The 27944-nt window shown below is 48.4% G+C and overlaps 1 protein-coding gene across 3 annotated transcripts; it reads right to left on the reverse strand.

Annotated features, from left to right (window-relative positions):
* Rbpms2 (RNA binding protein, mRNA processing factor 2) lies at positions 1–27335 on the reverse strand. 3 transcript variants are annotated; one of them, XM_052188000.1, is made up of 8 exons: positions 26987–27335; positions 12551–12628; positions 11965–12003; positions 11108–11170; positions 10716–10866; positions 10105–10256; positions 1265–1335; positions 1–914 (listed from the first exon to the last, which is right to left on the reverse strand). In XM_052188000.1, the coding sequence occupies exons 1-7, from the start codon at positions 27065–27067 to the stop codon at positions 1312–1314; spliced, it is 588 nt and encodes a 195-aa protein (XP_052043960.1). In that variant the 5' UTR covers positions 27068–27335; the 3' UTR covers positions 1–914; positions 1265–1311. The 3 variants fall into 3 exon arrangements, with proteins under 3 accessions (XP_052043960.1, XP_052043959.1, XP_052043961.1); XM_052187999.1 differs by having other exon boundaries at positions 1–1066; XM_052188001.1 differs by lacking the exon at positions 11965–12003 and having other exon boundaries at positions 1–1066.
* Positions 27336–27944: the final 609 nt, after the last annotated feature.

The raw sequence follows: 27944 nt of genomic DNA on the forward strand, positions 1-27944 counted from the left end.
CAAAGTCACTTCAGGTTTTTATTTTGCATTTCATTTATGATCCAGTTTCACATTCTCACAGGGTCACCAATTACAACAGCCACCTCCAGACATCATCGTCCGAAGCAGCCAGACATCCGAGCTGAGGTTTAAAGGTAAAGCACAGACATGCTTGTAAAATAAAACAAAATTGCACAATTTATCCTTCATCTCATTCTTCTTAAACCAATGCCCGACACAAAGGCGGACTGCTGAAGAACGGAAACCCTTTTCTTCTTCATGCTTCAAACTAAACGTTAAACTTATCTGACAGGCTGAACAAGGTCTCTTCAATAATTAATGGTAAACACATGAAAAACCCTTTATGATCCATAAATATTTTGTTACACAGGGTACAAAAATACTTTTCCCGTTTTGGTTGGTTTTGAAGTTCAGGAAGAATGAGGAGCAGTGGCAGGGTGGGGAACACTGGGAAGGCAAGCACAAGGCTGGCTTCTCAGACTTGTCAGCCTGGAGAAGGAGGACTGATCTGAAGTGGAAATCAGAGGCTGCTGATCTGCTGCTGGATGAGAACGGAGTCTCTCCGTGTGTGTGTGTGTGTGTGTGTGTGTGTTAGGAGCTGGGGGCCCCAAGGCAGAAGTGACCACAGGCTCAGGCCCCCCTGAAGCAGGGTGCTGGAGTCAGGAGTGGAGAGAAGCTGTAGGCTGGACTAGCCTCCAGTGCCAAGACCTGTTGCTACAGCGACAGTGTGGGAACAAACACATATGCACAAGTGTCACAATTCATAAACATGCAAAATTAAACGTCCCTTTTCTTAGATGGGGAGCTACAGATACAAGTCTGAGCAGGCGGTCAGGCTGTGCTGGGTCCCAGTGAGGCCTGCAAGCTGGACCTAGGTATCCAAGACCCCCGATCCTTCTGAAGGCCTTGGAGAACTGAGAAAGAAACAAGAGCCGTCCACTGAGTCAGGCTTCAGATTCACAGTGTCTAGAGGGAAGCAGCAGCCCGCACAGGCCTCGGGTGGCAGTGAGGGCAGAGCCCTGTTTTGGCCCCACACAACCCAGGACCAACTCCAGGGTGACAAGACCTGAAGGGGGGGGAGAGAGAGAGAGAGAAAGAGAGAGAGGGAGAGAGAGCCATCAGCAGAGTGGAACTGGCTTTGGAGGTTGCAAAAGGGGATGCAGGGTAAGTATAGGACAGAAGGATGACGCTGCCCCATGGACAGGGAGAGGATCCACAGCACGTGAGTAGCCAGCAAAGGACACCGACCCTAGAGGACACTTACTGAGGAGCTAACAGAACTGGCGATACTTCCATCCTTGCTGAGTGGTGTCAGAGGAGGGGGTACCAGCGCACCTGCAAGAGAAGCCAGTCAGAACTGCTCACCAGCTACTTACCTCAGTCCCCACAGGAGCCAGGTGAATCTGCCCAGAGCCTATGGCCATCTAGACTGTCATTTGGTAGAGCCTGGGCCAGCTACTCACTGCTAATCATTGGCTTCTTCCTCTTAAAAATGGGAAATCGCCACCTGGCCCACCTTCTCTGTGGGACAGGGTTCCACGAGGAGGACATGTCAGGATTTAAAGCCCACTTTTAAAAATATACTTAGTGTGTGTGTGTGTCCACCATTTATGCATGCTTTGGCATACATGAAGTTATAGCACAACTTGTGGGAGTTGGTCCTCTCCTTCCACCACATGAACTTCAGTTCATCAGGCTTGACAGACAAGTGTCTTTACCTGCTGAGCCATCAGGAAGGCGGTTGGGTTCTTTGGTTTGTTCCCAGACAGGAGCCTGTGAGTCTCAGGGTGGCTTTGACTCACCATATAACTAAGTATGACCTTGAATTTCCAATCCTATTGCCTCTCCCTTTTGAGTGCTGGGATTACAGAAGTGAGCAGCCGTGCTTGTTTTGTGCGGTGCTAGGGATTGAGCCCAGAGCTTCACGCATCCTACACTGCCAACAGTGATGCCTAGCCTGAGAAATTATTAGCAGGAGAATGAGCTTGACACATTCCGCGCTGTTTCTTTAGATATGTTTCTCAATCTAGCTACAGAACAAACATGGCTGTAAAGAGCAAGCAAGACAGCAGCTAAGACACTAAGACACCAAAGCTGATGTGGTCTCCAAGGAGGGGGTCTCCACACACAAGTCCTAGCAATTCTTCAACGCAGCCATTTTTGACCTTACATGGCTCCTAAGTTCAGAGACTCAAATCAAAAGCCCTACTGAGCCCTCAGGCAGGAGGAGACAGCTTTAGATTATCCTATAGGGCCAACAGCTGCCTGTACTAGGACAGTCACAGAAAGCCCCAAAGCTGGATTCTCAGAGACTAGTCAATAAAACAATATGCATCCCTCTCTGTGAGCAAGAACAGTTGAGCTGCAGCCAAAGGTGTCAAGGGGAGGAACCTGCTCCAGCCATGCACAGCAAGGGAGGAGCATGTCAGCCCCAGCCTGACCCAAACCGTCTGGGGGAAGGAGAGTCTGAGCATCCAGGAGGAGAGCCTAGAGTCCCCTAAGGACAGAGTGGGGTGGTACCTAAGAGGCACTGTGGAGAGTGAGTTAGAAGCTGGGCATTCACACAACACACATGGAGCTATAGCAGGCAGACCCAGTTGGCCACTTAGCTGTGTGTGATTCCTGCTTCTTGGGCAAGCAGAAAGGACATGAGCAATGCCAGGCCCCTGGGATGAGGGAGACGACCTAGGAACCTGCTCCTGCGTCCCTCCCAACCCTAGGTGCTACTCGTAGAGTCTAGCATTTAGACCATCACATCCTCTGAGGACAGACAGATGGAGATGAGAAGTTAGGGGATGATGATCCTAACACCTGGCACTGGCAGGACAGGCTCTTTCTTTCCTGGCTGATAGCCTAAGGGAAGAAGTTCCTCAGGCCTACTGCTGGGCTAGGTAACTTCTTAGCCGGGTACCAGGCTAGATTCTACAACTTACTCACAAGAAGCAAGGATATAAGTGTTTGGATTCTGTCTAAGCTCCACCCTACAGTTACCTGGCAACAGCCAGGTAGGCCTGGCCTATAAAAGAGGGTGCTAGGCCACCTCCTCTCTTTCTTACCTCTTACTCCCCTCCCCCTCTCTCCACGTGGTCATGGCCGGCCTCCACTTCTCTACTCTCCCCCTCTCTGCCTCCACTACCCCAATAACTCCCATCCTCTGCCCTAAATAAACTCTATTCTATACCATATCTCTGTGTGTCTGGTCCCTTGGGGGAAGGGATGCCTACTGGGGCACCCCTTTCCTTCTCATTGCCATACACCATTCTCTCTAAACCTTTCTCTTTTTATGAACAATAAGTAGTAGTAGTAGTAGTAGTAGTAGTCTGGCCCCCACAGAAGTTCAGGGCTCCAGCCAGCTCAGAACCTCATGAGCCCTGCCTAACACCCTTTACCCAGCTGGAGCAGCTGGTGACATTCAGCGCTTGGCTGGCGGGGAGCCCATGGGACCAGACAAAGGGTAACTGGAGGAAAGCCTCCCATACAGGAGAGCCAAGGCCTCAGATGGCTACTTGAAAGTCTCTTCCATACTTGCTCCTCAGGTGTCCCAACTACAGCAGTTCCTCAGTCCTGGCAGATTGAGGTGGTGGGTGTATTTATGGGCCCGGGGCAGCCAGGCCACTGATGCCAAAGGAATGTACTTGAATGGATGCACTTAGTGGGACTGCTGTGGAACATCTCACAGATGCCAGGCATATGCCTGTGGCCTGGGTCCCTCAAAAAGCATCCCTGTCCCTTTCTGTGTGTGCCTTCTCTTCTTGCCCTCTGACATACATACATACATACATACATACATACATACATCATGGCACTTGTGCCCACATAAGCATCATAGATGATGATGACGGTGATGAAGAGGAGAATAAGAAATAAATGTTTTAAATGATCACAGCATCAACAAACTTCACTCTTTACCTGACAAGACTATATGTTTGCACCATGACTTTGTAATAGGTCCAGGAATTTGCCATAAAGAAAACCCATCAGGCCAAGTGCCCACAAATGTGTGGCAAGGGGACCCACCTCACTAGATCTTGCCAGCAGGAAGGAACTTTCAGCAACTTCTTTGACACCTGCCAGGAGCTGGCACATATATACAGTGCTGTGCCAGACAGGCACCCGGGGCATAAATCTTGTAACTGACACGGAAAACTAACTGTCCTAAGATCCAGTTCCAGCAAGGCATGGTGGTTACACTCCTAATGCTAGAACTCAGGTAGAGGTAAGAGAATGAGGAGTGCCAGGCTGGCCTTTGGGTGAAACTTTTGTCTTAAAAAGCCAAAACAAACAAACAAACCATATTAATAACTTTGTATAGAAAATTTTATAAAGGACTTGCACCTATGCATTTACTTATATACCCACTCCCGAATACAATAATCCATTTATGCATTTACTGTCATGTTTGCGTGTGGGCATGTGTGACAGTGTGCACCTTTCACCTTTCTGGAAGTTTCAGGGATCAAACTCTGGTCACCATGCTTGGCTACAAGCATCTTAACCCTCCTGGGCCATCTTACCAGGACCTAAAAAAGAATTTTTAAAAGAGGCAGCCATCATTAGGCATGAAAGAACATGTCTGGTATTCCAAGACTGAAGCTGAGGCAGGAGGACTTCCACAAGATTACCAGAGTTAAGAGCAGCTCATTTTGTCTCGAGTTCTCCCTAGACGCTGTCAGTAGACACTTACGGGCTTCTGAGGTGCTCATGCTGTGCATGAGTTTCACTCACGAATTTCACTTAAAGTGCCTGGAGTCCCACTACACATGCAGGAAAACATTCGAGGGAGTTTGTACCCTTGTGGCCACACCTGTCTTCACACCTTCCTGCTTACAGGGCAAATTTTACCGATGAGACAGTTTCAGTGAAGCACCCGTTGACTTCAGATCTGCTCTGAGTAGAGGCTGGGCTGAACTTCCTGTTTCTACTTCCCTAAGTGGGGAGGAGGCAGAGGCCACCATGCCTGCCTCAGGAGAAGTCTGTTATGTTAAAACAAGAGCGCCAGACTTCTCTGCAGGGCCCTCCTGCAGGTGTGCTCTGGCAGCCACCCGGCTATGGAGACTGAGATGCACCCGACAGGAGAGCAATAGTGGATATTAGATCTCAAACTTTCTCCCCTTCCATTTTTTACCTGCTACCATTTCTCAAGGTCACCTCTTTGCCCTTCATATTTCTGCTGGTTCTCTGGGTCAGGACTTCTTACTTAGACTCCTGTTCGATTCCTTATTTAGATACTTCCAGCCCCTACTTCTGGTGCAGTACTGTCATGGAGCAAAGTGGGAAAAGGTTCTCGAAAGATATCACTACATGGAATATGCTGTATGCCTTTTAACCACATCTGGTCCTATGGCACCTTCTACTGTGGGTGTCCAGTGAGTTTGAAAAACAGGATCAGGGGGGCTGGAGAGATGGCTCAGTGGGTAAAAGCACTGATTACTCTTCCTGAGTTCAAATCCCAGCAACCACATGGTGGCTCACAACCATCTGCAATGAGATCTGGTGCCCTCTTCTGAAGACAGCTACAGTGTACTTATTTATAATAAATAAATAAATCTTAAAAAAAAAAAAGAAAAGAAAAACAGGATCAGAACCAAAGACTGTTTCGTCATTAGTCTCCCTCCGAGATACACCAGTGTGCTTTAGGGTGGCCTCCTGCCTGTTCCCAGGAAGGCAGCATCTCAGGCAGACACAGGCCTCAGACATCCAGCCAGCCAGTTAACAATCCACCTGCCTTAGCAATCATAAACTCCGGCATGTTGACAGCACTTCATTTACCCTGACAGCGGTATCAAAACCGAGTGTGGCAGAACACAAGTTACTCTAGTGTTCTAAGATGGGGCAGATCAGGAGATCGAGGTCACCCTAGGATTCATGAGACCCAGCCTCAAAAAGCACAAAGCCCAGCACTTGGAAGGCAGAGGCAGAGGTAGAGGCAGAGGCAGAGGCAGAGGCAAGTGGAACTCTGAATTCAAGGCCAGCCTGGTCTAATTCAAGGCCAGCCTGGTCTACACGGAGTTCTAGAACAGCCAGGGTTACACAGAAAGGCCATCTTTTAAAAAGCGGGGTGAGGATGGGGCTGGAGAGGACTCAGTGGTTAAGATCACTGACTGCTCTTCCAGAGGTCCTGAGTTCAATCCCCAGCAACTACATGGTCGCTCACAACCATCTGTAATGGGATCAGATGCCCTCTTCTGGCATGTAGGTGTACATAAAATAACTCATACATAAAATAATCTTTTTGGGGGGGTAGGGGACTGGGCACAGGACCCTTGAGACAGCTCAGTTGACAGTACTTGCTTAGTATCCATCCTGAGTACCAAGGAAACCAAGGTGATGCCAGCCTGTGATCTCAGTACTCTGGAGGTGGAGATAGGTGGACGAGAGGCTGAAGGCCAGCCTGACTCTTGGCTACACACTGCAATTAGAAATTAGCAGGGAGTCGACAGTGGTGGCACTCATCTTTAATCCCAGCATTTAGGAGGCAGAGGCAGGCAGATTTCTGAGTTCAAGGCCAGCCTGGTCTACAGAGTGAGTTCCAGGACAGCCAGGGCTACACAGAGAAATTCTGTCTTGAAAAAACAAACCATTAATCTGAAATACAAGAGACCTTGGCTATAAAATCAAAGCTTTATAAACAAACAAAATTGAGGTTGTGGTGGTGCCCACCTTCAAGTAACTACTATTGTCACTATTTAACAAGGAAACAGTGAAGTTTAAAGTTAAGCAACTTGTCAAAGGTCACAAGGTTAAGTAACGGGGGTCAGAATCTATACTACAGTTAGAAAGCAGTAGAGCGTGGAAAGAAGCTGGGAAGAGGACTGCAGAGTGGCTACAGAGTCCAGGGACCAGTAGCAGGACACAACCCCCAGCTAGCACAGCAGGAGCCTCTCCTGGGTTCACTTGAGAAACCCACTGTTGCTGGCTCCACACACCTGACCCAGCCCAGCCTTCTCATTTTACAAATGAGCACACATAGGCCCAAAGGTGAAGATCATGTAGCTAATTAGTAGCAGAGCTGGGATCACAGTGCCATGCACTGTTCCTGCATTTAAAGCTACCAGCTTGCTTAGCCTAGAATACCCAGACCTTCTCAGAGAGGGTGCACACATACTCACACACACACACATTCTCTCTCTCTCTCTCTCTCTCTCTCTCTCTCTCTCTCTCTCTCTCTCTCTCTCTCTCTCTCTCTCTCTCTCTCACACACACACACACACACACACACACACACACACACACACACAAAATAGGCCTTAATACTCAAACCTTCCCCTCTGGAAGACATCAGCTACCTTAGATAAATTTTCCAGATGCTCAGCCAGAGTGCTTAGCTGGAGAAAACACCAATTTAACGGCATTTTGGCCCACAATCAAAACCTGCCCCAGAGACTTTCCTGCTGGGGTACACCTGCCATGATAGCGGCACCTGGCTTGGATTTTCCTCATGGAGACTGGGGCAAACTCTGAATCCCAAAGCCCCTCAAGAGACTTAGAAATGGACATGCACGCGAGACCCTAGGTAAAGTTCTGCTTCCTGGGGGTTCTCCCTCCCAAGCTTTTCCTGTCCTTTCTCCCTATTCCCTTTCTACTGCCCAGGTCAGGCCCAAATAAATAGCCATGGTCAAGGGTTCCTTTGTTGACGGTATAGGACACTCCATGCCGGATGGCCACTACAAGGCTCACTTTTTGGTGACTTGTCTGAGTAGAGGTTTAGATAGACTCAAGACTGCCCTTGATTTCCCTGCTGTGGCTGCTTGGCCTGGTCCCCTATAGATAGCTACTCTTTTTTCTGCCCCCAGTGCCCAATCCCCAAACATGTAATCTTAGCACCTGAGAGGCTGAGCTGGGGAACTAACAACAGTTCAAGGCCACCATGACCTACAGAGCAACACTGTCTCAGAAAAACAGAACTAAACAAAAAACAAACACATGCAAAAAAACAAGCACAAGCCAGACAAGTGGTGGCACCCTCCTGTAATCCCAGCACTTGGGAGGCAGGCAGGTGGATCTCTGAGTTGGAGGCTAGCCTGGTCTACAGAGTTCCAGGACAGCCAGGGCTACACAGAGAAACCCTGTCTCGAAAAAATTAAAAAACAAGGACAGGCGTTGTGTTGTACGCTTGTAATCCCAGCATTTGGGAGGTAGAGGCAAGAGTATCAGGAGCTCAAGGCCAGCGAGACCCTAGGTAAAGTTCTGCTTCCTGGGGGTTCTCCCTCCCAAGCTTTTCCTGTCCTTTCTCCCTATTCCCTTTCTACTGCCCAGGTCAGGCCCAAATAAATAGCCATGGTCAAGGGTTCCTTTGTTGACGGTATAGGACACTCCATGCCGGATGGCCACTACAAGGCTCACTTTTTGGTGACTTGTCTGAGTAGAGGTTTAGATAGACTCAAGACTACCCTTGATTTCCCTGCTGTGGCTGCTTGGCCTGGTCCCCTATAGATAGCTACTCTTTTTTCTGCCCCCAGTGCCCAATCCCCAAACATGTAATCTTAGCACCTGAGAGGCTGAGCTGGGGAACTAACAACAGTTCAAGGCCACCATGACCTACAGAGCAACACTGTCTCAGAAAAACAGAACTAAACAAAAAACAAACACATGCAAAAAAAACAAGCACAAGCCAGACAAGTGGTGGCACCCTCCTGTAATCCCAGCACTTGGGAGGCAGGCAGGTGGATCTCTGAGTTGGAGGCTAGCCTGGTCTACAGAGTTCCAGGACAGCCAGGGCTACACAGAGAAACCCTGTCTCGAAAAAATTAAAAAACAAGGACAGGCGTTGTGTTGTACGCTTGTAATCCCAGCATTTGGGAGGTAGAGGCAAGAGTATCAGGAGCTCAAGGCCAGCCTGGGTCACACATATAAGTTCCCCCACCTCCCCCTTTTAAAAACCTAAATAAATCTACCAACAAAGCAAAATAATTAAACCAATAAAACCTACCAAAAAACAGGGCTGACAAGATGGTTTGGCCCACATGGTAGAGAACTGATTTCTAAATGCTGTCTTATAATCCCCACACATATGAGACACGTATAAATGTAATTAAACGGGAGCCCTAAACTATCCAGGCAAAGTTCTGGCCTTCATTGTGTTACTACTATCCAACTCTAAACAATCCAAAGGCACAGCGTATTATCCTAGTTCTCCACAGTAATAACTGAGGCATGGAAACCTTTAAAAGCTTGATAAAGTTCATAAAGACAGGAAGGCCGAGCAGACCCCGCCTGCATGGCCCTGGTTTCTACTATTAACATTCAGATCCCTAGGGACACTGATTCCAAATAATCTTGGAAGATAACAGTTGTGGGATTTTTTTTGGGGGGGGGGGAGGGACACTATGTCTCACATTTTAGCTCAGGCTGTCTTAAAAATTCCAGCAATTGGGGCTGGAGAGATGGCTCAGCTGGTAAGAGTACTGACTGCTCTTCCAGAGGTCCTGAGTTCAATTCCCAGCAACCACATGGTGGCTCACAGCTATCCGTAAAGAGATCCAATGGCCTCTTCTGGTGTGTCTGAAGTACAGCTACAGTGTACTTACATATATAAATAAATCATTAAAAAAAAAAAATTCCAGCAATCGGATGGAGAGATGACTCGGTGGTTAAGAGCACCAACTGCTCTTTCAGACATCCGGAGTTCAATTCCCAGCAACCACATGGTGGCTCACAACCATCTGTAATGTAATCAATTCCCTCCTATGGTGTATCTCAAGACAGCTACAATGTACTCACATACATGAAGTCTTTAAAAAAAAAAAAATCCCAAACTGGGTGGTGGTGGTGGTGGTGGTGGTGGTGGTGGTGGTGGTGGTGGTGCACGCCTTTAATCCCAGCAATTAGGAGGCAGAGACAGGCAGATTTCTGAGTTCGAGGCCAGCCTGGTCTACAGAGTGAGTTCCAGGACAGTCAGGGCTACACAGAGAAGCTCTGTCTCAAAAAAAAAAAAAAAAATTCCTAGCAATCATTTTCCTAAATACTAAGATTACAGACACAGCTACAAATCCTGAGAAAAGATAACAGTTCTGTTGCTGTAGCCCAGAGACAGGAGCAGTCTATGCCAAATAGGCAGACCCAACTTGTCTGTCTTGAGCATTCTACTTCACCCAAATGGCTTACCTGAGCATGTAGGGCAGCGGCAGCAGCAGCAGTGGCAGCTGGGTAGGTGAACGTGGTATGTGAAATGGCTGGGGTCAGCTCTGTGGTGTAGAGAGGGTAAGGGGCCCAGGCCTCTGGGGACGCAGGAATCAGAGCAGCCCCCATCAGGTCATCTATAACAGGAGACAACAGCCTCCATAGTCAGTAGTACGCTGGTCTCCCAGCCCAACACCCCTTTCAAAACAGAAAATGACCCAGTACTATAAATGAACCATAGTTCCCCTTCCTCAAGATCAGGGAAAAGATGCTCTGTGAACTTGCTTGGCATAATGAATACCCTATTTCCTGAAGATCTCAAGCATGCCATAGACAGCCTATAGTAAATAGGAGAAATCACAAAAAGGCTTCAAGGAACTCTCACAGCCCTGATAGCCTTAGAGCCCAGCCTTCTTGAGTCTAGAAAAGGCTGCAGAGGAAGAAGTGGGTTGCTTAGTGACTATGGGTGAAAGAAAGTCCCAGAAAAGGAGACATGACTGATCTCAGGATCTGAATATGTGCAGGGTAACAAGAGCCTGCCAGCCTAGGCTGAGCCAGAGGGCAGGAAGGAGAAGGAAGGTCAGAGACCCACTCACAAGGGTCCCGAGCAATCAAGTGTGCTCCAAGGGCAGGGTGGACACTGGTGGGATTTGGTGTTGCTATTAGTTTGCTCTTGGCCATCTTGGTGTTGGCTTTGGCAAACTCTAGCCTCAGGGTCTGTGGGTTCTCCGGATCAAAGCGAATACCCTAAATGGGAAGAAAAGAGAGACCTATACAGTCAACTATCATCCATACAGAGGGCCCCAGGAGCAATCACAATGCTGAGTTGTGGGGTAATGACACTTTCACAAACCAGGTAGATTCTCCCCAGGGACGGGTGGGAAATAAAAACCCACGAGTTTATTGGTGTGCAGTAGGGGAAGATCTGCACTGGGCAGAACAGGGCCAATCACCTCCTCAGAGCAAGGCATGCCCTCTGTCTACTCACATTCAATGCATTTTTGGCTGCTTCCGCTCCTGCCCGGCTGTCAAAGATCACAAAACCAACAGGCTAGTAGGAAGAAAAAGAGAGAACAGTCTTGCATCTCTCCCTGCCTTACATCAGCACCACAGGTCCAGCACTTACCTAGCATGTCCAAGACCTTGGGCTTGACCCTCTGCAATACCACAAACATAAGAACACAACACCAACAACAACAACAACAGGAGGAAGAAAAACCAACACCTATGTGAAAACACTATTTGACTTGCTGGTTAGCGAATTGGTTAGCGAATACAGAATACAGAAGAAACAAAGCTCTTGCACATACCCTCCCTAAGGTGTGTCTTCTAAGTACCACACTATTAAATGATTCCAAAACAGCACTGGCCCATGGCCCATATTAAACATCACCTTTTCTGTAAGTTTTTGTTTGTTTTTGTTGTTTTGAATTTAAAACAGCACCAAGGACTAAAGCAAGATCTGGCATACGCTAGGCAAGTACTCTATCACCAAGCTGTAACCACAACCCCAGAAGCCATTGTAAATACATGCAGATAAGGTGGAAAGCTTCTGACTTCACACTCCTAGTGGCCACAGCCACAGCCCAGCTATCTTCTCATCTCTACTGTCTTCAGCCACTGGGGCCAGGCAGTCTGTGTTCCAGAATGCCAGAGCCAGACAGAAGAAAGGAGAGAGGCTGACAAGGCCCAGCTGGCTGCAAAAGCGGAGAGAGCTGAGGCGGCTGTCCTTCTGTCAGGGCAGAAGCAAGATAGCAAGGAGTGGGCCTCCACCTTCAGATGCCTTCAAACAGTAGGACGAAAGTTTCAGTTCTATGCCAGCAGAAAACCTAGGAGAGAAATTACCTGTCTTGAGGTGAGCTTGATCAGGGACCCTTCATAGCCCTGTGGAGAGAGGTGGCCATTTCAGGGGGTCAGAAGCTGTTGCTGTGCTAACCCAGCACTGTCTCCCCCATCAGCCTTGTCTTTCCTCAGTGATCGCTGAATCGTTCTGTAATCCTCCAAAGGCAGCCCTCACACTGGTGCTGAGTTCCTGCTGCCTTAGTGTTCTGAACCACATGGTACAGCAGTGCCCAGGGCATTCCCAGGTTCCCAGGGCTCCACTAACTTGTTATTCCAGAGCAAGTCTCTAATCCAGTTTCCTCAGCTTAGAAAACAAAAACAAAAAAAACCAAGGCTACACTGAATCTCAAGAATTCCTCACATGTCAAAGTCTGTTAAGACTCTTTGCCATCTCCACTTTACAGACGGGTAAACAGAGGTTCGGCAGGGCCAAGAAACCAGCACAAGATGAGAGTCAGCAGAACTATCATAGAGTCAGATCTGTGACCCGTTTCTGAAACACCTCTCTGCAGTTCAATCCATGGCAGAGATGCATTCTCGCTGCTCAGCCCTGATCTTGGGCTCTGGGGGATCCTGGATCCTGACTCACCTTGAATGGCCGGAAGAGCAGGTAGAGTTCTCTAGGTTTAATATCCACAGGGAGGCCACTGACAAACAGTGTCCGGACCTAGAGACAGAGACCCAGTGGTCAGGGTTATTCATTCATGAGGTAGGGCTTACAGAGAAACTGAGTATCCCGGGTCTCCTGTATACATGCAGTTTATAGCTTCAAATCTTCCTTTAGGTTTCACATAACACCTGAGGACATCTCCAGGCCACAGACACAAGGTGGAGGAGCCCTGTGTGTAAATGTACCATCCTTTTCCAGACCCAGCAAAGACCACCATCGCACCTGAGAGAGTGAGAGCACCCCACTCTGTAAATGAGCACATAAAAATGTGATGCGAGTTTTGCACTTGCTACAGTCATAAGTACGAGTTTGGATTTGAGTACCCACATAATAAGCTGGCCATCCCACAAACACTTGTCACCACAGCTGAGAAAGATGGAGACAGGAGGATACACTGGAGCTGCTTCCAGCCTAGGTTCAGGAAATGAGTGGAGTGACAGAGGAAGACACTAACACCCTCACCCTCTTCTGACCACTCCTCGCCTCATGGATACAAGAAAGACAGACACACGCACACACAGATGCACACTCACACACAAATAAATCTTTTTTTTTAAAAAAAGCTCTATTTTGCCAGAAGATAACTAACTCATAAACCCTTGGTGGTAAAGCTCTGGTCTGGAGAGACAAAGACACATGAGGAGTTTTTATTGTGCTCTGCAGACAGGGTTGGGGGGAGGGGCAGGGGCTGCTATGTTTTCTATACTCCACTCCACTCCACAGTAGCTGGGAATGAGTTATAATTTTATCTTTAAACTTAGATAGCACTTAACAAATGCTATTAAAAAGTTACTAAGCTTAGCTGGGTGTGGAGGCACATACCTTTAATCTCAACACTAGGGGTACAGAGATAGGTGCGGATCTAAGTCTGAGGACAGTCTGGGCTACACAGAGAAAGCCTCCTCTCAAAAAAACAAAAACCAAATCAATTTTACGGAACTGGGTATGCTGGCACTCACATGTAATCGCAATGCTGGAAAGGCAGAAGCAGTAGGGTCAGGAGTTCAAAGTCATCCCTTGGCTACAATGACCTTGGGCCAATCTCAGCTACAAGTTTACTGGATATGGAGACTGGTGACAAGCTGGAAATAAACCAATTATTGCAATGGATTAAAGGCCAGCCACTGTGTCCATCTGGCTTTGTTTGTTGGTTTGTTTTGAGAAGGTCTCTGTAGACCTGGCTGTCCTGGAACTTGCTATATAGACTAGACTAGTCTCAAACTCACACAGCACCACCTGGTTTTCACCTGGATTTTAAAAAAGTATATTGTGTGTGGGTGTTTTGCATGCATATATGAATATGTACCACATGCATGCCTGGTACTCTTGGAGCCCAAAATAGGGTTTTGCATCCTCTGTAACTAGAAACACAGAAGTTTTTGAGCCACTATGTGGTACTGAGAATTGAACTCAGGACCTCTGGAAGAGTAGCCAGTGCTCTTAACCACTGTGATATTTCTCCAACCCCCAACGGGGCTTTTTAAGTGGATCTTAACTTCAGTCGAGAATGCAGGGCAAGTGTTTTGCCTGCTGCCTCCACAGCCCCATATGTTGAGTTTTGAAAAGTAAAATCTTGCCAGGCTCCCACAAGAAGGTTGATGTTGTAATGAGCACCTTCCTTGTGGTCACCACAGTTGGTAATGAAGTCAGATCCAAACACCAGGTTTTATCCTATGACTCCTGGCCTCTGGAACCACAGGTAGAGTATCAGCAGAACTGTTTACCTTGCCTAACTTCTATTTTTGTTTTATCTGTTTGTATGGTACTAGAACCCTGTACATGCCAGGCAGGCATTCAGAGCCCTGGCTGTCCTGGAACTCTCTATGTAGACCAGGCTGACCCTGAACTTAAGAGATACAACTGATGCTCAAATTTAAGGCATTTGCCAATTGCTACCTTTAAAAAAAAAAAATCTTTTTGAGACAGCATCTTGCTAAACAGCTTAGGCAAACCTTAAAACTTTCATCTCTGTCTCCCAGGCATTGAGACTGATGCGTCACAGGGGCCTCTGCTATGCTAATGATGCTGGTACCTGGTGTTTAAGTAGGCACAGCACTTGGGGGCTGTGGTGGGGAAAAGAAGGTCCTCTAGTTTATTACAGGTTTTGTTTAGTTCTTTTCAAGATTGGGCTTCTCAGTGTAGCCTTAGCTATCCTGGAACATGCTTTATAGACCAAGCTGGACTTGAACTCAGAGAGTAAAGGTGTGAGTCACCATTTCCTGTCTATAGCTTTTAAATTTATTTTATGTTTGATCTCTGGAGTCTACAAAGATCTGATAGCCAGAAGTTGTCCTCTGACCACCCCTAAAGAGCACCTGTGTGTGTATGTATGCGAGGATACATTGTCAGGCTCAACAGTTAGGAGCACTTGTTATTTTGTAGATGATTTGGGCATGGTTCCCAGCACCCACCTGAGTGCTTACAACCTTCTGCAGCCCAATGCCAGAGGACCTAATACCCTCTTCTGGCTTTAAGGACACCATACACATAAATGTATAACTCATAAATACAAACACATAGACATATAAAATACATATAAAATATTATTTAAAACAAACATGATAGCCAAGTGGTGGTGGTGCATGCCTTTAATCTCAGCACTCTAGAGGCAGAGGCAGAAGGGTCTCTGAGTTCAAGGCCAGCCCGGTCCTACAGAGACCTCCAGGACAGCCAGGGCTACATAGAGAAATCCTGTCTTGAAAAACCTAGGGGAAAAAAGGAACAAGTAAATCCCCAGGCACAAGTCACATAGAGGACCACTGACTCAAAATCCAAGCCTCTCTGCTACAAAGCCTGGCTTTGGGGCACCAGGAAAGATAGGACCTCAGTGCAGTCAGGGTCTGTCCCAGCAGATGGGACTTCAAGTATAAGCTGACTACTGAAGGGACCACAAGTCATCTTGTCTTCTTCCCTAGAGCAGCCCCACAGAAACTTCCGCCTCAGCCCTCTCCAGAGCATGCCTATCTCAACTCAGGCTAATTTTAATCCCTCCCTCAAACGGCTTTTTGGCCAGACCTCCCCAGAGGCCCCTTAAATAGTAAGTTCTCAGCACAAAGTTTCCTGCTTGGTGTGGGAGTGGGTGTGAGTTCAGGATCTTTCCTCATCTCCAAGCTTCTCTGGCCTGCTGCTCCCTCTGGTGTCCACTGTCTATGTTCTAAACCTCCTCAAAGGCTACAGCATGGTTCCCTGCATGTCCCCGACTACCCTGACAGAAACAAAGCAGGTCCCACCTACAAGCCAGTGTAAGAGACTAAGTCACGGGAAGTCTGTCCTGAACAAACACTCTACCCCAACCAATTACATCCTTTTATCTCCCTTGTTATGAGAGAGGCAGTAAGATGAGAAAGGATCACCAGCAGTGGTGGCACAGCACGCCTGTAATCCCAGCACTCTGGGAGGCAGAGGCAGGCGGATTTCTGAGTTCGAGGCCAGCCTGGTCTACAGAGTGAGTTCCAGGACAGCCAGGGCTACACAGAGAAACCCTGTCTCGAAAAAACCAAACAAACAAAAAAGATGAGAAAGGAGCAATAACTTGTTCCTAGTTTTCTTTTTTGTTATAATTATTTGTTTTTGTTTTTTTGAGACAGGGTTTCTCTGTGTACTCTGGCTGTCAGGGACTCTATATGTAGATAGACCACACTGGCCTTGAACTCAGAGATCACCTGCCTCTGCCTCTCGAGTGCTGGGTTAAAAGGTGTGCATCACCAACTAAGTGGGGTCTCATGGACTTCAAACTGGGCCCCACCTTCCCAAGTGGCTGAGGATGACCTTGAACTCCTGATCTCCCGCTTCCATCTCCCAACTGTACCACTATGTTCAGTTTCTACTCTACACAACGTTTTACACCCATAAAGACCTCCTTCATACCAAGCGCTAACACTTGCTGCTCAATTGCTGTGGCTAAGAGGACGGGCTCCATAAATGCCAGACTTTATTATCGACGGAAAGGGTAAACGCTGCTTTCAACAACAGCATGACACCCACGGCCATTAAACCCTCTTACCCTTTAACTCTGAAGGACAGCCACAGCCTTCCTCAAACTCCAGCCATGGAGGAGCCAAAGCAGGACCTGGGACTCAAGGGATCTCTACATAGAGACCGCGTCCCAGGGCTGCTGAGGACCTCAGAATCCCCACCGACCTGCTCGAGGTGGTAGTCTGCCCCGCCATAAATCCTTGCCAACAGGATGGGACTTGGGGAGAAGGTGTGCACAGGAAAACTTTGACTTTTGGCAATAAAAATATCCTACAACAGAGATAAAATCAAGAAAGAAAAGAGGCTAGTAGGCATGCACCACTACACTGGGAATCTCAGTACTTGAGGCAGAGGATCCAAAACAAGAGGGTCTGGAAGACAGACTCCATGGCTAAAAGTGCTAGTGCGCATGCTTAGTCATCTAAATTCAACCTCCAAAATCCAGTGCTGTACATCCTGGGACAGGAAAACGGCCCTAAAGCTTGTGGGGTAACGGGCCTGGAGATGGGACATAGAAACAATAGAAATCAAATCTTCCCTCAACAAAGGAAAGGTAAGTGGCTCTCGGTTGTCTCACACATTGTGGCCCCCCCCCACACACACACAAATAAGTAAAACTGGAAGAGTTTTTGAAAAGGGAAAAAGGAGAAAAAAAAAGAAAAGTAATTCTGTAAATTTGTTGTTTTTGTTTGGTGTAGTCTATTTGCAGTCTTAGAGATTGAACCCAAGGCTTTGTCCAAGCTAGCCAAGTTCTCCCCTACTGAGCTACCTCCAGAAGTCTTTTAGCATCTCTTAAAGTTAAGAATTCAAGCTGCCTGACCATCCATTCCATCAATGTTCAAGAAACTCTCACTCAAGTCTCGCCTACTCACGGCTGGAGCTAGGGCTCCCGGAGTCATCTGGATGGAAAACACTACTTAGGAGGGGGAGGGGAGAGGAGGGAAATCCAAACTGGGGAAAACAAGACTCCTGTAAGCCCTTCCCACGTCCCTCCCCCACTCTGAGTTCTCAGTAGTAGCCTAAATAAAGAATTTTTGAGCTGGAGGATACTGTATTTTTAGATGAGAAAACCAGGACCCAGGGGCCCAATGAGCTGCTAGCAGCCATTGCACAAGTAAAAAGTAGCTTTAAGGTCCCCAAGTGCTTGGCTCATAAGTCGATGTCCCTTTCCAGACCGTGATCTTACTATGCCAGTCTGTTTATAGACTCCAGTGTGAAGCAGACTTAGGTACCCAGGGACAAGATGCTTTCAAGAACCCTAGGGTGGGCAAGGGTGATGCTATGGTTAGTCCTAAACAGCACTGGTTTTAAAGAGGTGAAAGGAACCAGCAAGCCATGGTGGCTCACACCTGTTAATACCAACACACTGGAAGCTGAGGCAGGAGAATAGTCATGAGAATTTGAGACTGGACTGGGAGTTCTAAGACAGTCCAAAGCTGGGCCTGATAAAACCTTTGATCCCAGCAGGGGGGAGGCAGAGTTACAGGTAGGCCAACCTGGAGTACATAGCAGGTTCTAAGCCAGACAGACTCACATAGTCACACTCTGTCTCACAGATCAGGTGGGAGGTAAAATTGTCATCTCCGTCCTCTGTGTGAGTAGCACTGTCTTCACTGTTTCTAGATAGGTGTTAGTCAACTGATGGAACACATGCACACCCCTTCAGTCTACATATAAGGTTTTCCTGACACAAAAATACTCAACATCCTATAGAGATGCTATAATCCTAGAACATGAAGTGATCACCACAAGGAAAACTCCACTGAAGCAAGAAACTGGATTCAGGCTTCTCCTCCTAATCAGAAGGCAACTGCCAACAAGACTTGGAGAAATGCAAGAAAAAGCGTTAAACAGTTATCAGGAGGCCTAGGGTGAAGTCTCAGATCCTATCACTAACTGGGACAAGCGGCTGGCTGTAGGTCTTCCCTCCTGTCTCGGCTATAATAAAGAACAGCTCCCTCACACTCCAACATTCTAAACACACAAACTTTTCCTTTCCTTCCTCCTTTCTAGATGGTCTGTCACCATCTGTCCCAGGAAGGCACTGAACCTAGCTACCTAAGTAATTCTCTCCTCTCAAAGTAACTAGGATGACAGATATGTACTACCGAACTCATGTTACTAGACTTTCTTTGTATATGTACTGCAAAAAGAGCAGTAAGTGTAGCCATAAAAAAAGACCCACTTGCCTGGACTCCTCCTGTAAAAGGAGAAGCAAAGGTAATTTAGACTCAGAGTAAAGGCCAGGTGTGGCACACACCTTTAATCCCAGTACAGAACAGCTGGGGTTACACTGAGACTCTGTCTCAAAACACAAACTACTCGGGATAAGATGTGAACAATGTTCTTTATCTCTCTCCTGAGAGCCTCAGTGCCCACAAGAAAGCAAAGGGTAGCATTTAAAGGAACAGACAAAACTGTAAGGCCCCTCCCCCCCAAAAAAGCTAGGCCACCTTGAGCCCAGGGCTATGAGGGGGTAGGTCACTGCTGAACCAATGCTGAGGCTGCCAGGTAGAAACCTCAGGGCAGCCAGTCTGATCTCAGTGGCCACTTTTTTCTTTGAAGAAGGATTCTGCTTGGGTTTGGCACAGCAAGTTACCTCTCACCCCTCCCAGGGAAAGAAGGCTCTGCATAGGGCCACTTGACGCGGGGTGGATGGAATGTTAGCAACATGGCCTGCAGACCCAGGACTTATAAGGCACTAATCGAGGGCACAGGGAAAGAGCAAGCAAGACTGTGGTAAGCAGTGCGGGCTCCCTGGAGCCCAGCGCTCTGAGGACACGTTTCCTCTGCTTTCTATGGAGCTCAGGAGTGGTCAGTGGCTCCCTAACACACCAACCATATGATTTTCTAGGTAGTTCTTAGGACACCTTATCCCAAAGCTTTTTTTCCCTTTTATTTATTTTTTATACGAGCACACTGTAGCTTTCTTCAGATAAGCCAGAAGATCTCATTACAGATGCTTGTGAACCACCATGTGGTTGCTGGGAATTGAACTCAGGACTTCTGGAAGAGCAGTTAGTGCTCTTAATTGCTAAGCCGTCTCTCCAGCCCCTACCCCAAAGCTTTTGATCACTATCACTAAATCAGACTGGGTAGAAAGTCCCAGACTTCAGTGTCTGTCCCATCATTGTGACTGCCCAGCAAACCCCAGCCCCCAGTTACATGTCATCAGAGGTTGACTGTGAGGTTGTATTCTAAATCACACTTTGTAGTTACAGTCATTCATATGAACCAATCACTGGCTCGTATGCTTGACACTTCTTTTGATGTAGCAGGTGAAACAGGTATGGGCTCCCATTTTTACAAACAAGCCAGCTCTGGGATTAGATAGCCTGTAGACAAGAGCAGGGGGCAAAGTTCATGATGCTTGGAAAGTTTGGGGCTCTTACCCTCTAAGCTGTAAAATATACCCTAAAGTATTGACTATGCATAGGAGTGGGAAGAACAGAGACTGAGAACTATCACATGCTAGGGTGATAGCAAGTTATCTAAGGGGAGAAACAAAATTGGCCATATATAAAGTACTGGGTAAGGCTTCAGGCTTCATGTTTTATGAACACAATCAGCCAAAGCCTGTCATGTGCACTGACCTATGCCTCATTTAGAAAACTAAAGCTGACAAGAAGTGCCATGCTATGCAACGTTGGTGCTACAGCAGGATGCAGGAGACAGATGTGAGGGCCATGTGGCTCCAGGCAAAATCAGAGGCCACACCCAGAGGCAGAGCCTCCTGGGCATTCCCAGTATTAAAGAAGTCTCAGAAGTCTACCTGCTCCACACCCCACCCCATTCTCCTTGCTGCTGTGATGGGCTATCATGATCTATCACTTGCCTTCATTCATGTCTGGTGTCTTAGTCATATTCTATTTCTGTGAAGAGACACCATGACAAAAGGAATTCTTACAAAACAGTTCACAGGGAGCTTGCTTACAGTTTCAGAGGTCTGCTCCACCATGGCAGGAGCATGGCAACAGGCATAGCACTGGGGCAGTACCTGAGCGCTTCTTCCTGATCCACAGGTTACAAAAGACAAACTCTGGGCTGGATGTGGGCTTTTGAAAACCTCAAAGCCCACCCACAGTGACACACCCTCCAGTAAGATCATGTATCTCCTAACCTTTTTAATCCAATCAAAGAGTTCTACTCCCTGGTGACTAAGCATTCATATGGCAAGAGGTAGGCACAGTCGGATCATAGAGCTCAGTGTGGCTACTGCCTATATACGACTAACAAAACACAGACAGGTCATGCCACCACACAGCAATTTAGCTCAGTTCTGGACAGCCCCGAACCAGGGAAGGATTCTTCCTCTTCTCTATCTGTCCAGGACCCAATGGGATAAATGGCTTAAAACAAGGAAAAGGCAGCACCCTCAGCCCCTGCTATGGCCCTAATAAGGAATTTAGCAATACCAATCCAGAAGATGGGAGGGTGGTGATCCAGCATGTCCAAACACTGAATGTGATTTAACAGCTGACTCTCTATGGAGCAAACCAGCCAAGGTGCCTACATATAGAGAAGGAAGAGATAAAGAGAGCCAAGAAAATGTCTCTAGAATGGCAGTAGTCACTTGAGAGCATGACTGTTCATTTCTTTAATTAAGATGCTCACAGTAGTCTGTGGCAATGGCATATGAAAACAATCGGCCCCATTTATAGAGGACTAAGGGTTATGACTCCTGTAAAGAACTTAAAATATAACAGTAATTTTTGAAATTCCCAGACAATGGCAATTTTTAAAATGTATGATAAAATAAAGCTTTTGGCTAGAGGTGATTACTCATCATCTACTGCCAGTTCTTAGGTTGCCACCAGGCTAAAACAGATTTAACCACTAGGTTCCTCTACTCTGGGGACCCAGAAGTCAACCTGCAAATATTCTGGTTGCAGCTGGTAATAACACTTACCACTTTAAGCCCAGCACTTAGACATTTGCAGGCACATCTCTGTGAGTTTGAGGCTGACCTGGTCTAACCTAGTCTACTTAGCAAGTTCTATCTCAAAACAAAATCATATTCCTTTTCTTTGGCTGCAAGTGTAGAACCTGGGACCTAGAATATTTGAATAGCAAGCACAAAGCAGGTTTGACCATCGGTACCAGGTAAACCAGCAACTGATTACAGACATTTTTTTTCTTCTCCACACTAGCATATTTCACCAACCCTAATGTAAAACAGAGAGGTGCATGCAGTATGTGGTTAAGTACTGTGGAAGCAGGCCTCTGGTCTGTTTAATGTAAGGACTCTGCAGTGCTGCTATCAAAGGAGGAATTAAGATGGAGGGATACTCAGCACAATGCCCAAAACATACACTACAGATAGGTTTACTTACTACTAGCAATCTGGCCTCTTCATCTGAGCAGAGAAGAAAGACACATCCATAACAACCCCTAGAGAGTAGAGGACACTGACTTCTTCACAGAATCCTCCTGGATCCATTTGCCTGGGCCATGCTTCCAGTAAGTTGCTAGAAAGATGTAAGACTTCCTTCCCTCATAATGAAAAGGTTGCTGATAAGCACCAAGATGTCCATGGTCTTTCAAATGTGTGTAGGTTTATGTTGGAGGTTGGGGGTAGAATGGCTGTTTTATTATGTTTTTCTATGGTTTGTTTTTTCTTTTTCTTCTTTTTTCTCTATTTAGCCCTGGCTGGCCTGGAATTCACTAGGTAAACTAGACTGCCAGCCTCTGCCTCCCAAATGCTGGGATTAAAGACAAGCAGCAAAATTATGCCTAGCCTTTTTGAAGAGAAAAGGTCTCTTCAGGTAGCCCTAGGTAATCCAGCTGTGGTGGTTTGAATAAGAATGGTTCCTATGGGCTCATACATTTGACTGCTTAGTCACCAGGAAGTGGCACATTTGAAAGGATTAGGAGATGTCACCTTGTAGGAGGAAGTGTGTCACTGGGGGTGGGTCCTGGGGTTTCAAAAGCCCACCCCAAGCTTAGTGTCTATCTGCATCTCTAGGATGTAGCTCTCAATTATTTTTCTAGCACCATGCCTGCTGCCATGCTTCCCACTATCATAACTAAACCTCTGCAACTGTAAACAAGCCCCTGATTAAAATGCTTTCTTGGTCATGGTGTCTCTTCACAACAAGACTTACAATATAGCTAATGACCTTGAACTCCCATCCCTCCTGCTCCTTCCCAAATGCTGGGATTTGAGCCATTCAACACCACATCCAGCTTCGGTTGGTTGGTTTTGATGTGGGTATTAAGACAGGCTTTTGCTGTTGCTGTTTGTTTGTTTCTTTTTGTTTTTCCGAGACAGGGTTTCTCTGTGAAGTCCTCCCTGGCTGTCCTGGAACTCACTTTGTAGACCAGGCTGGCCTCAGAACTCAGAAATTCACCTGCCTCTGACTCCCAAGCGCTGGGATTAAAGGCATGCATGACCACTGCAGAAGGAAGAGGAACTCTGTTAAGTTTCAGGGCTAGGTAGTGAGACCCTGTCTTAAAAACTAACTAGCTAGCTTCTTTCAGTCTTAGAAACTCATACCTTTACCTCAGGAATCCAAATACCACACTTCAATGACCTAAGGATGCTTCCTAATTAAAAATTACTGTAGGTTAATCCCAGCACCTGGGAGGCAGAGGCTGGCCAAGTTCTAGGCCAGCTAGAGCTCTAAAAAGAAAATTACTGTAGGGACTGGGATTCAGCTCAAGTGTCAGACCACTGGATTGCTTAGTTTAGCATCAGTGATGGCTTGGGGATTAAACCTTAACATCAAAAACAAAACAAATACAAAAAGTAACTATAGCCAAGTGTCTAAACTCATCAATTTACATGTTTAAACAATGTAGCTTTATCAGTGTCAATCATACAGCAATAAAGTAGCTTTAAGTAGCATTGAATAGTAGCACACATCTGTAATCCTAGTTACACAGTAAATCCAGCGTTCAGAAGGCAGGAGGATCAAGAATTTGAGGTCATGGTAACATAGTTTCCATGCTACATAGTTTCAGAACAGGATAGCAAACCAAGCCAGCCTATGCCATGTAGCAATACGCTCTCAATAAATAAACACCACACACATTGCTCTCCAGAGATACTACCTCCCCACCTAGGAGAACCACTAGAATCTAAGCAGGATTTTCAGGGTCTATGTAACAACATCTGGTGCTCGATCAAGACCCACCTGGAGCAGGGGATAGCCTTCAACTAAATAGGAACTTCGGCTTTTCCCTTAATTCCCACTTCAGAGGGTATCAAAGCTTTTAACACATCTCCTCAAGTGCAAGAAAACATCAATTTCCTCCCTACTTCACATGCTCTCAGGCTTTTCATAATATGGCTTTGGCTTTTGTTACTTCTCCACATAGCAGAACTACTAGTAGCTATCCAAATAAACCACGAGATCCCACAATCCACAACAACCCTACTTCCTTTGAAACAAGGCCTCACTCTATAGAGCCAAGCTCGCTTGAAACTAGGATTCTCCTGCCTCTATCTTGGGAGTCACCCTGCAATGCATGCCATACATTTTGGACTTCCACACTAACAACTTCCTACTCTCCTCACCCTCATCTCAGGGAGAGCTAACCTCTAACTTCCTAGTGTCACTGTGGTAGACACACCACCACTGCCCCGCAATTCCTCACTCCCACCCCTGCCTGCAATCCTTTCTTTCGTCTATATTCCAGAGAAGGACCTGAGGTTCACAATACAGATGAACCCTCCCGGGTAGAGCAGGGGACAAGCAGGGAAACCTAACTATACAAAGCAGTTAAGTTGAGCCAGGTTCTAGGTTTCTCCTAGAACCAAGAAAACACATCTTTTTCCTGCAACCTGGTATCCTCAGGAAATGAGGTGTTAAAGGTAGACTGTAGCCTTTACTTCTCTAGGCTTGTTATAGCTAATCAATAGATGATTGGGAAGAACCATTTTCAGTCAGAGCAGTAAATCACCAATGCTAACAGTATTTTCTGGATGACAGTGCTTAGGGATTGGAAAGCTGACTAATTGAGACCACCTACACTAACGAAGACAGGCTCCAGCCAAGCAACCAGAAAGAGATGGAGCTGAGGGTTCTTGGGCTACTGACCAAAACACTGTTGAGGGAAGTGACTTTTATTCTCACCAGACAAGAAGAGACATGGGGGAGAGATCCTCACGCCCTCAGTTTTCTACTTTCAATTACATTTTAATTTGTTTTTATGTGGTCGTGGTGGGAAATGAGTGCCAGGGTGCACTGTGAGGACTAGAGGACAACTTCCAAGAATTAGTGTTCTTTCTCTCTCTCTCTCTCTCTCTCTCTCTCTCTCTCTCTCTCTCCACCATGTGGATTGCACAGATCAGCTTGGTAGCAAACACCCAGTTAGCCATCTTACCAGTTCCATTTTATTTATTTATTATATATAAGTACACTGTAGCTGTCTCTAGACATCCCAGAAGAAGTGTCTCTTTATGGATGGTTGTAAGCCAACACGTGGTTGCTGGGATTTGAACTCAGGACCTTCGGAAGAGCAGTCAGAGTGCTCTTAACTGCTGAGCCATCTCTCCAGCCCCCATTTTATCTTAGAATATGAAATGCTTCACAAGTTTTTGTGACACCTTTAACAGAGCCCAGACTAATCTATCTTGTAGTCTTATTTTAGTGTGCATGCTACCCAAATAAGGACCAACTGCTTAGAACTTTGTTAAATACTAAATTCAAGCCCATGTCCCTCTGGGAAGTACCACTCAGGACTCTCTGAACCACCAAGGCCTACCACCAGTCCCCTAGGGAAAGAGCAGTGGCTCTACTTTTTGAATACCCTGCCCTCTCTCCCAGAAAGACAATTTTTAAAAGTAGCCAAGGCCTCATACACTTTTTCCAACTCTTCTGTGTGGCCATATGGCTAGTTCCCTCCCCCAGAACAGGGTCTGAGGATCTGGTCAGCCTTTCATTAAGTGTGAAGTCCCTGCTGAGGGCCAACCTTTTTAATAGTCACAGAATTTGGGGGTCCTGGAGGAAGCACTTGCCCTCCCCCAATTTCAGCACAAGGGGGTTGGGAAACAAGCAGAGATAACAGACACAATAGCAAACAACACATTCCTCACTCCAACTCTCAGTGGAGACTCTAATAATCAGGTAGATCAGGAGGGGGCAAAGGGCCCCAAAGGTTCAAAAAGGACAAAGCCAACAGAAACCAAGACCAGCTACTCCGGAGCTACTAGTAGAGACGTCAGGAGCGCCCCCCCCCCCCACTTCCCATCGTTTGAGTGAATTATGGCAAATAATTCCCTCCCTCCTTGTTCCAGGATCCAAGTATCAAGATGTCATGCCACTGGTGCACTGAAGCCCGTAGCAGGCATCTTGCTGGCCCAGCCCAACAGTGGTGGGTCATTCTACATCAACTCGTTAGCACAACCAGTAAAAAACATCAGAGCCTCTGCGGTTTCTACCCCAGACCAAGGGGAAGGGCGCTAGGGCTGGATAACTGACCCTTGGTTTCCTGGGTAAAGTATGCCAGGGCGGGGCAGGAAGGGTCTCTCAGCCCTGGAGTGACACAGCATACGTCAAAGAGCTCCCTAGGAGACTAGAACCCTAGTTCGGCCAGCCTGCCTGCCTAGCTTCCACTCGCTGCTACCTGTAAGGTGTTTTATCTCCCACATGTGCGCCATCCTCACCAGGCGATGAAACCACAGACACTGGTGATTCCTTGCCGCGGTCTCAGAACCCCTTTTTCAGCATAGGGCAGTTAGACAAGATTATATGACACCTCTCCTTGGAAGATCCCACCCGGGCCGGTGTGGGGTACGGGCTTGGCACTAGGTCAAAGGGCGAGAACAGGGACTACTCAAAGTTTCTAATTTCTCTCTTTTCCGACTTGAATTAAATTGCCGGCTCAACTCTCTGCAGAAGCCCAAGTTCTCAGACAGGGAGGAAAGCCCGCCTGCCCACTGAGACCTCAGCTCTAACCTAGGCGCCGGGCAGCTGGTCAGGCCTCCAAGGTCACGGGGAGGGGTCGGGGTGGGAAGACTGGAGGGTGAGCAAGCCTCCCGCATGCCCACCGGGGTAATCCCTCTCAGCTCCTTCCAGCCGGGGCGGGGGTCCAGGCCACCCAGGAGGCGCGCCTCAGGCGAAGCGCAAGCCGGACCCGGCTGGGGGAACGAGGGCAGCGGGCGCGGGACCTCCGCGGCGCCGCAAGCCCACCATGGGGGGCACGCGGATGGAGGCCGACGCGCCCCGGCCTCGAGCCCCGGAGGGCGGGGAGACAATGCCGTCCCGGCCGGGCCAGTCCAGGCCGCACGCCCCCGCCCGCTGGACATGGGCTGCTCCTCCCCAGGGCGAAGGGCAGCCGCGGGAAGGCGCCGGGAGCGCTGGCCCGCAGGACCTCGCGCCGCCCGCGGCCCCGCGTGCACCTCACGCGCGCCGGGTCCCGCGGCCGCACACCCACCTCCTCCTCCAGCGGGCAGCTGGGGCCCGTGCCGGTGCCCGCGCCCGTGCAGTGCTCGACGTCCGGCTTCAGGTTGCTCATGGTGAGGGGGCGCGGAGAGGGGAGCGGGACGGCGGGTCCCGTGCCGAGCAGGGGCACGGCGAGCCGTGCGCCCCCGAGGAGAGTGCGGGCTCGTGAGGAGAGCGGCTGCCGCCGCGTCAGGCTGAGGAGAAAGGAAGGGGGGGGTCACATTAAGTTTGGCGGGTGCGGGAGGCGGCCGGAGGGGCAAGGCACCGGGAACCCGAGCGGAACCCGTGCGGCCGCCGCCTCCGGCTTTTCACTGCGGCCCGCGAGTGCGCTCGCGGCGGCGGGGGGCGGGCGCCGGAGGAGGGGGCGGGCGCCGGAACCGGCCTCAGCTGGGGCCCGGCCCGCCCCTCCCCCGCCCCGCGGTCTCCGGGGGAACGCGCAGCCAATCCCCGCAGCCCACTGCGGGCTCGCCCCGGCCCCGGCCGCGGAGCTCCGGCCTCTCCTCGCCTTCCTCAGCTCGGGCTTCTTCCCGTCTCCCTTTCCCTCCCGGGCTCCGCTCTCTGCACCCCACCATTCCCTCCTCCGAGACAAGTTTTCAAACTTTGATGAACTCTTTCAGAGAACTTTTCTTAAAGGAGCCGCGCGGGTTTAGGTGGCGCTTGAGGTGACCCGCACGTTGCATCCCCAGCCAGGGCGGCGGCGGCGGCGGCGCGGCTCCCGGGTTTCATGCCCAGATGTGGCGGTGTAGGCTGTTGGCGAGCACACCGTTCGCCCCAAATTCCTGCCGGGTCCCGGCCAGCGGTTCTCTTCGCGCGTAGCGGCTGGGGACCGGGTTCTGGGGGTGAAGGCGGGGAAGGGGGAGGGCGGCAAACACCTGATCTGGAGCGTGGCACCGAGTGGTTTTGCTGAGTGACCTTGAGGAAATCACTCCCTATCTGGCTGGAGGATTCCA

The sequence above is a fragment of the Apodemus sylvaticus genome, chromosome 7 (genome assembly GCF_947179515.1).
Source record: "Apodemus sylvaticus chromosome 7, mApoSyl1.1, whole genome shotgun sequence".
NCBI lineage: Eukaryota > Metazoa > Chordata > Mammalia > Rodentia > Muridae > Apodemus > Apodemus sylvaticus.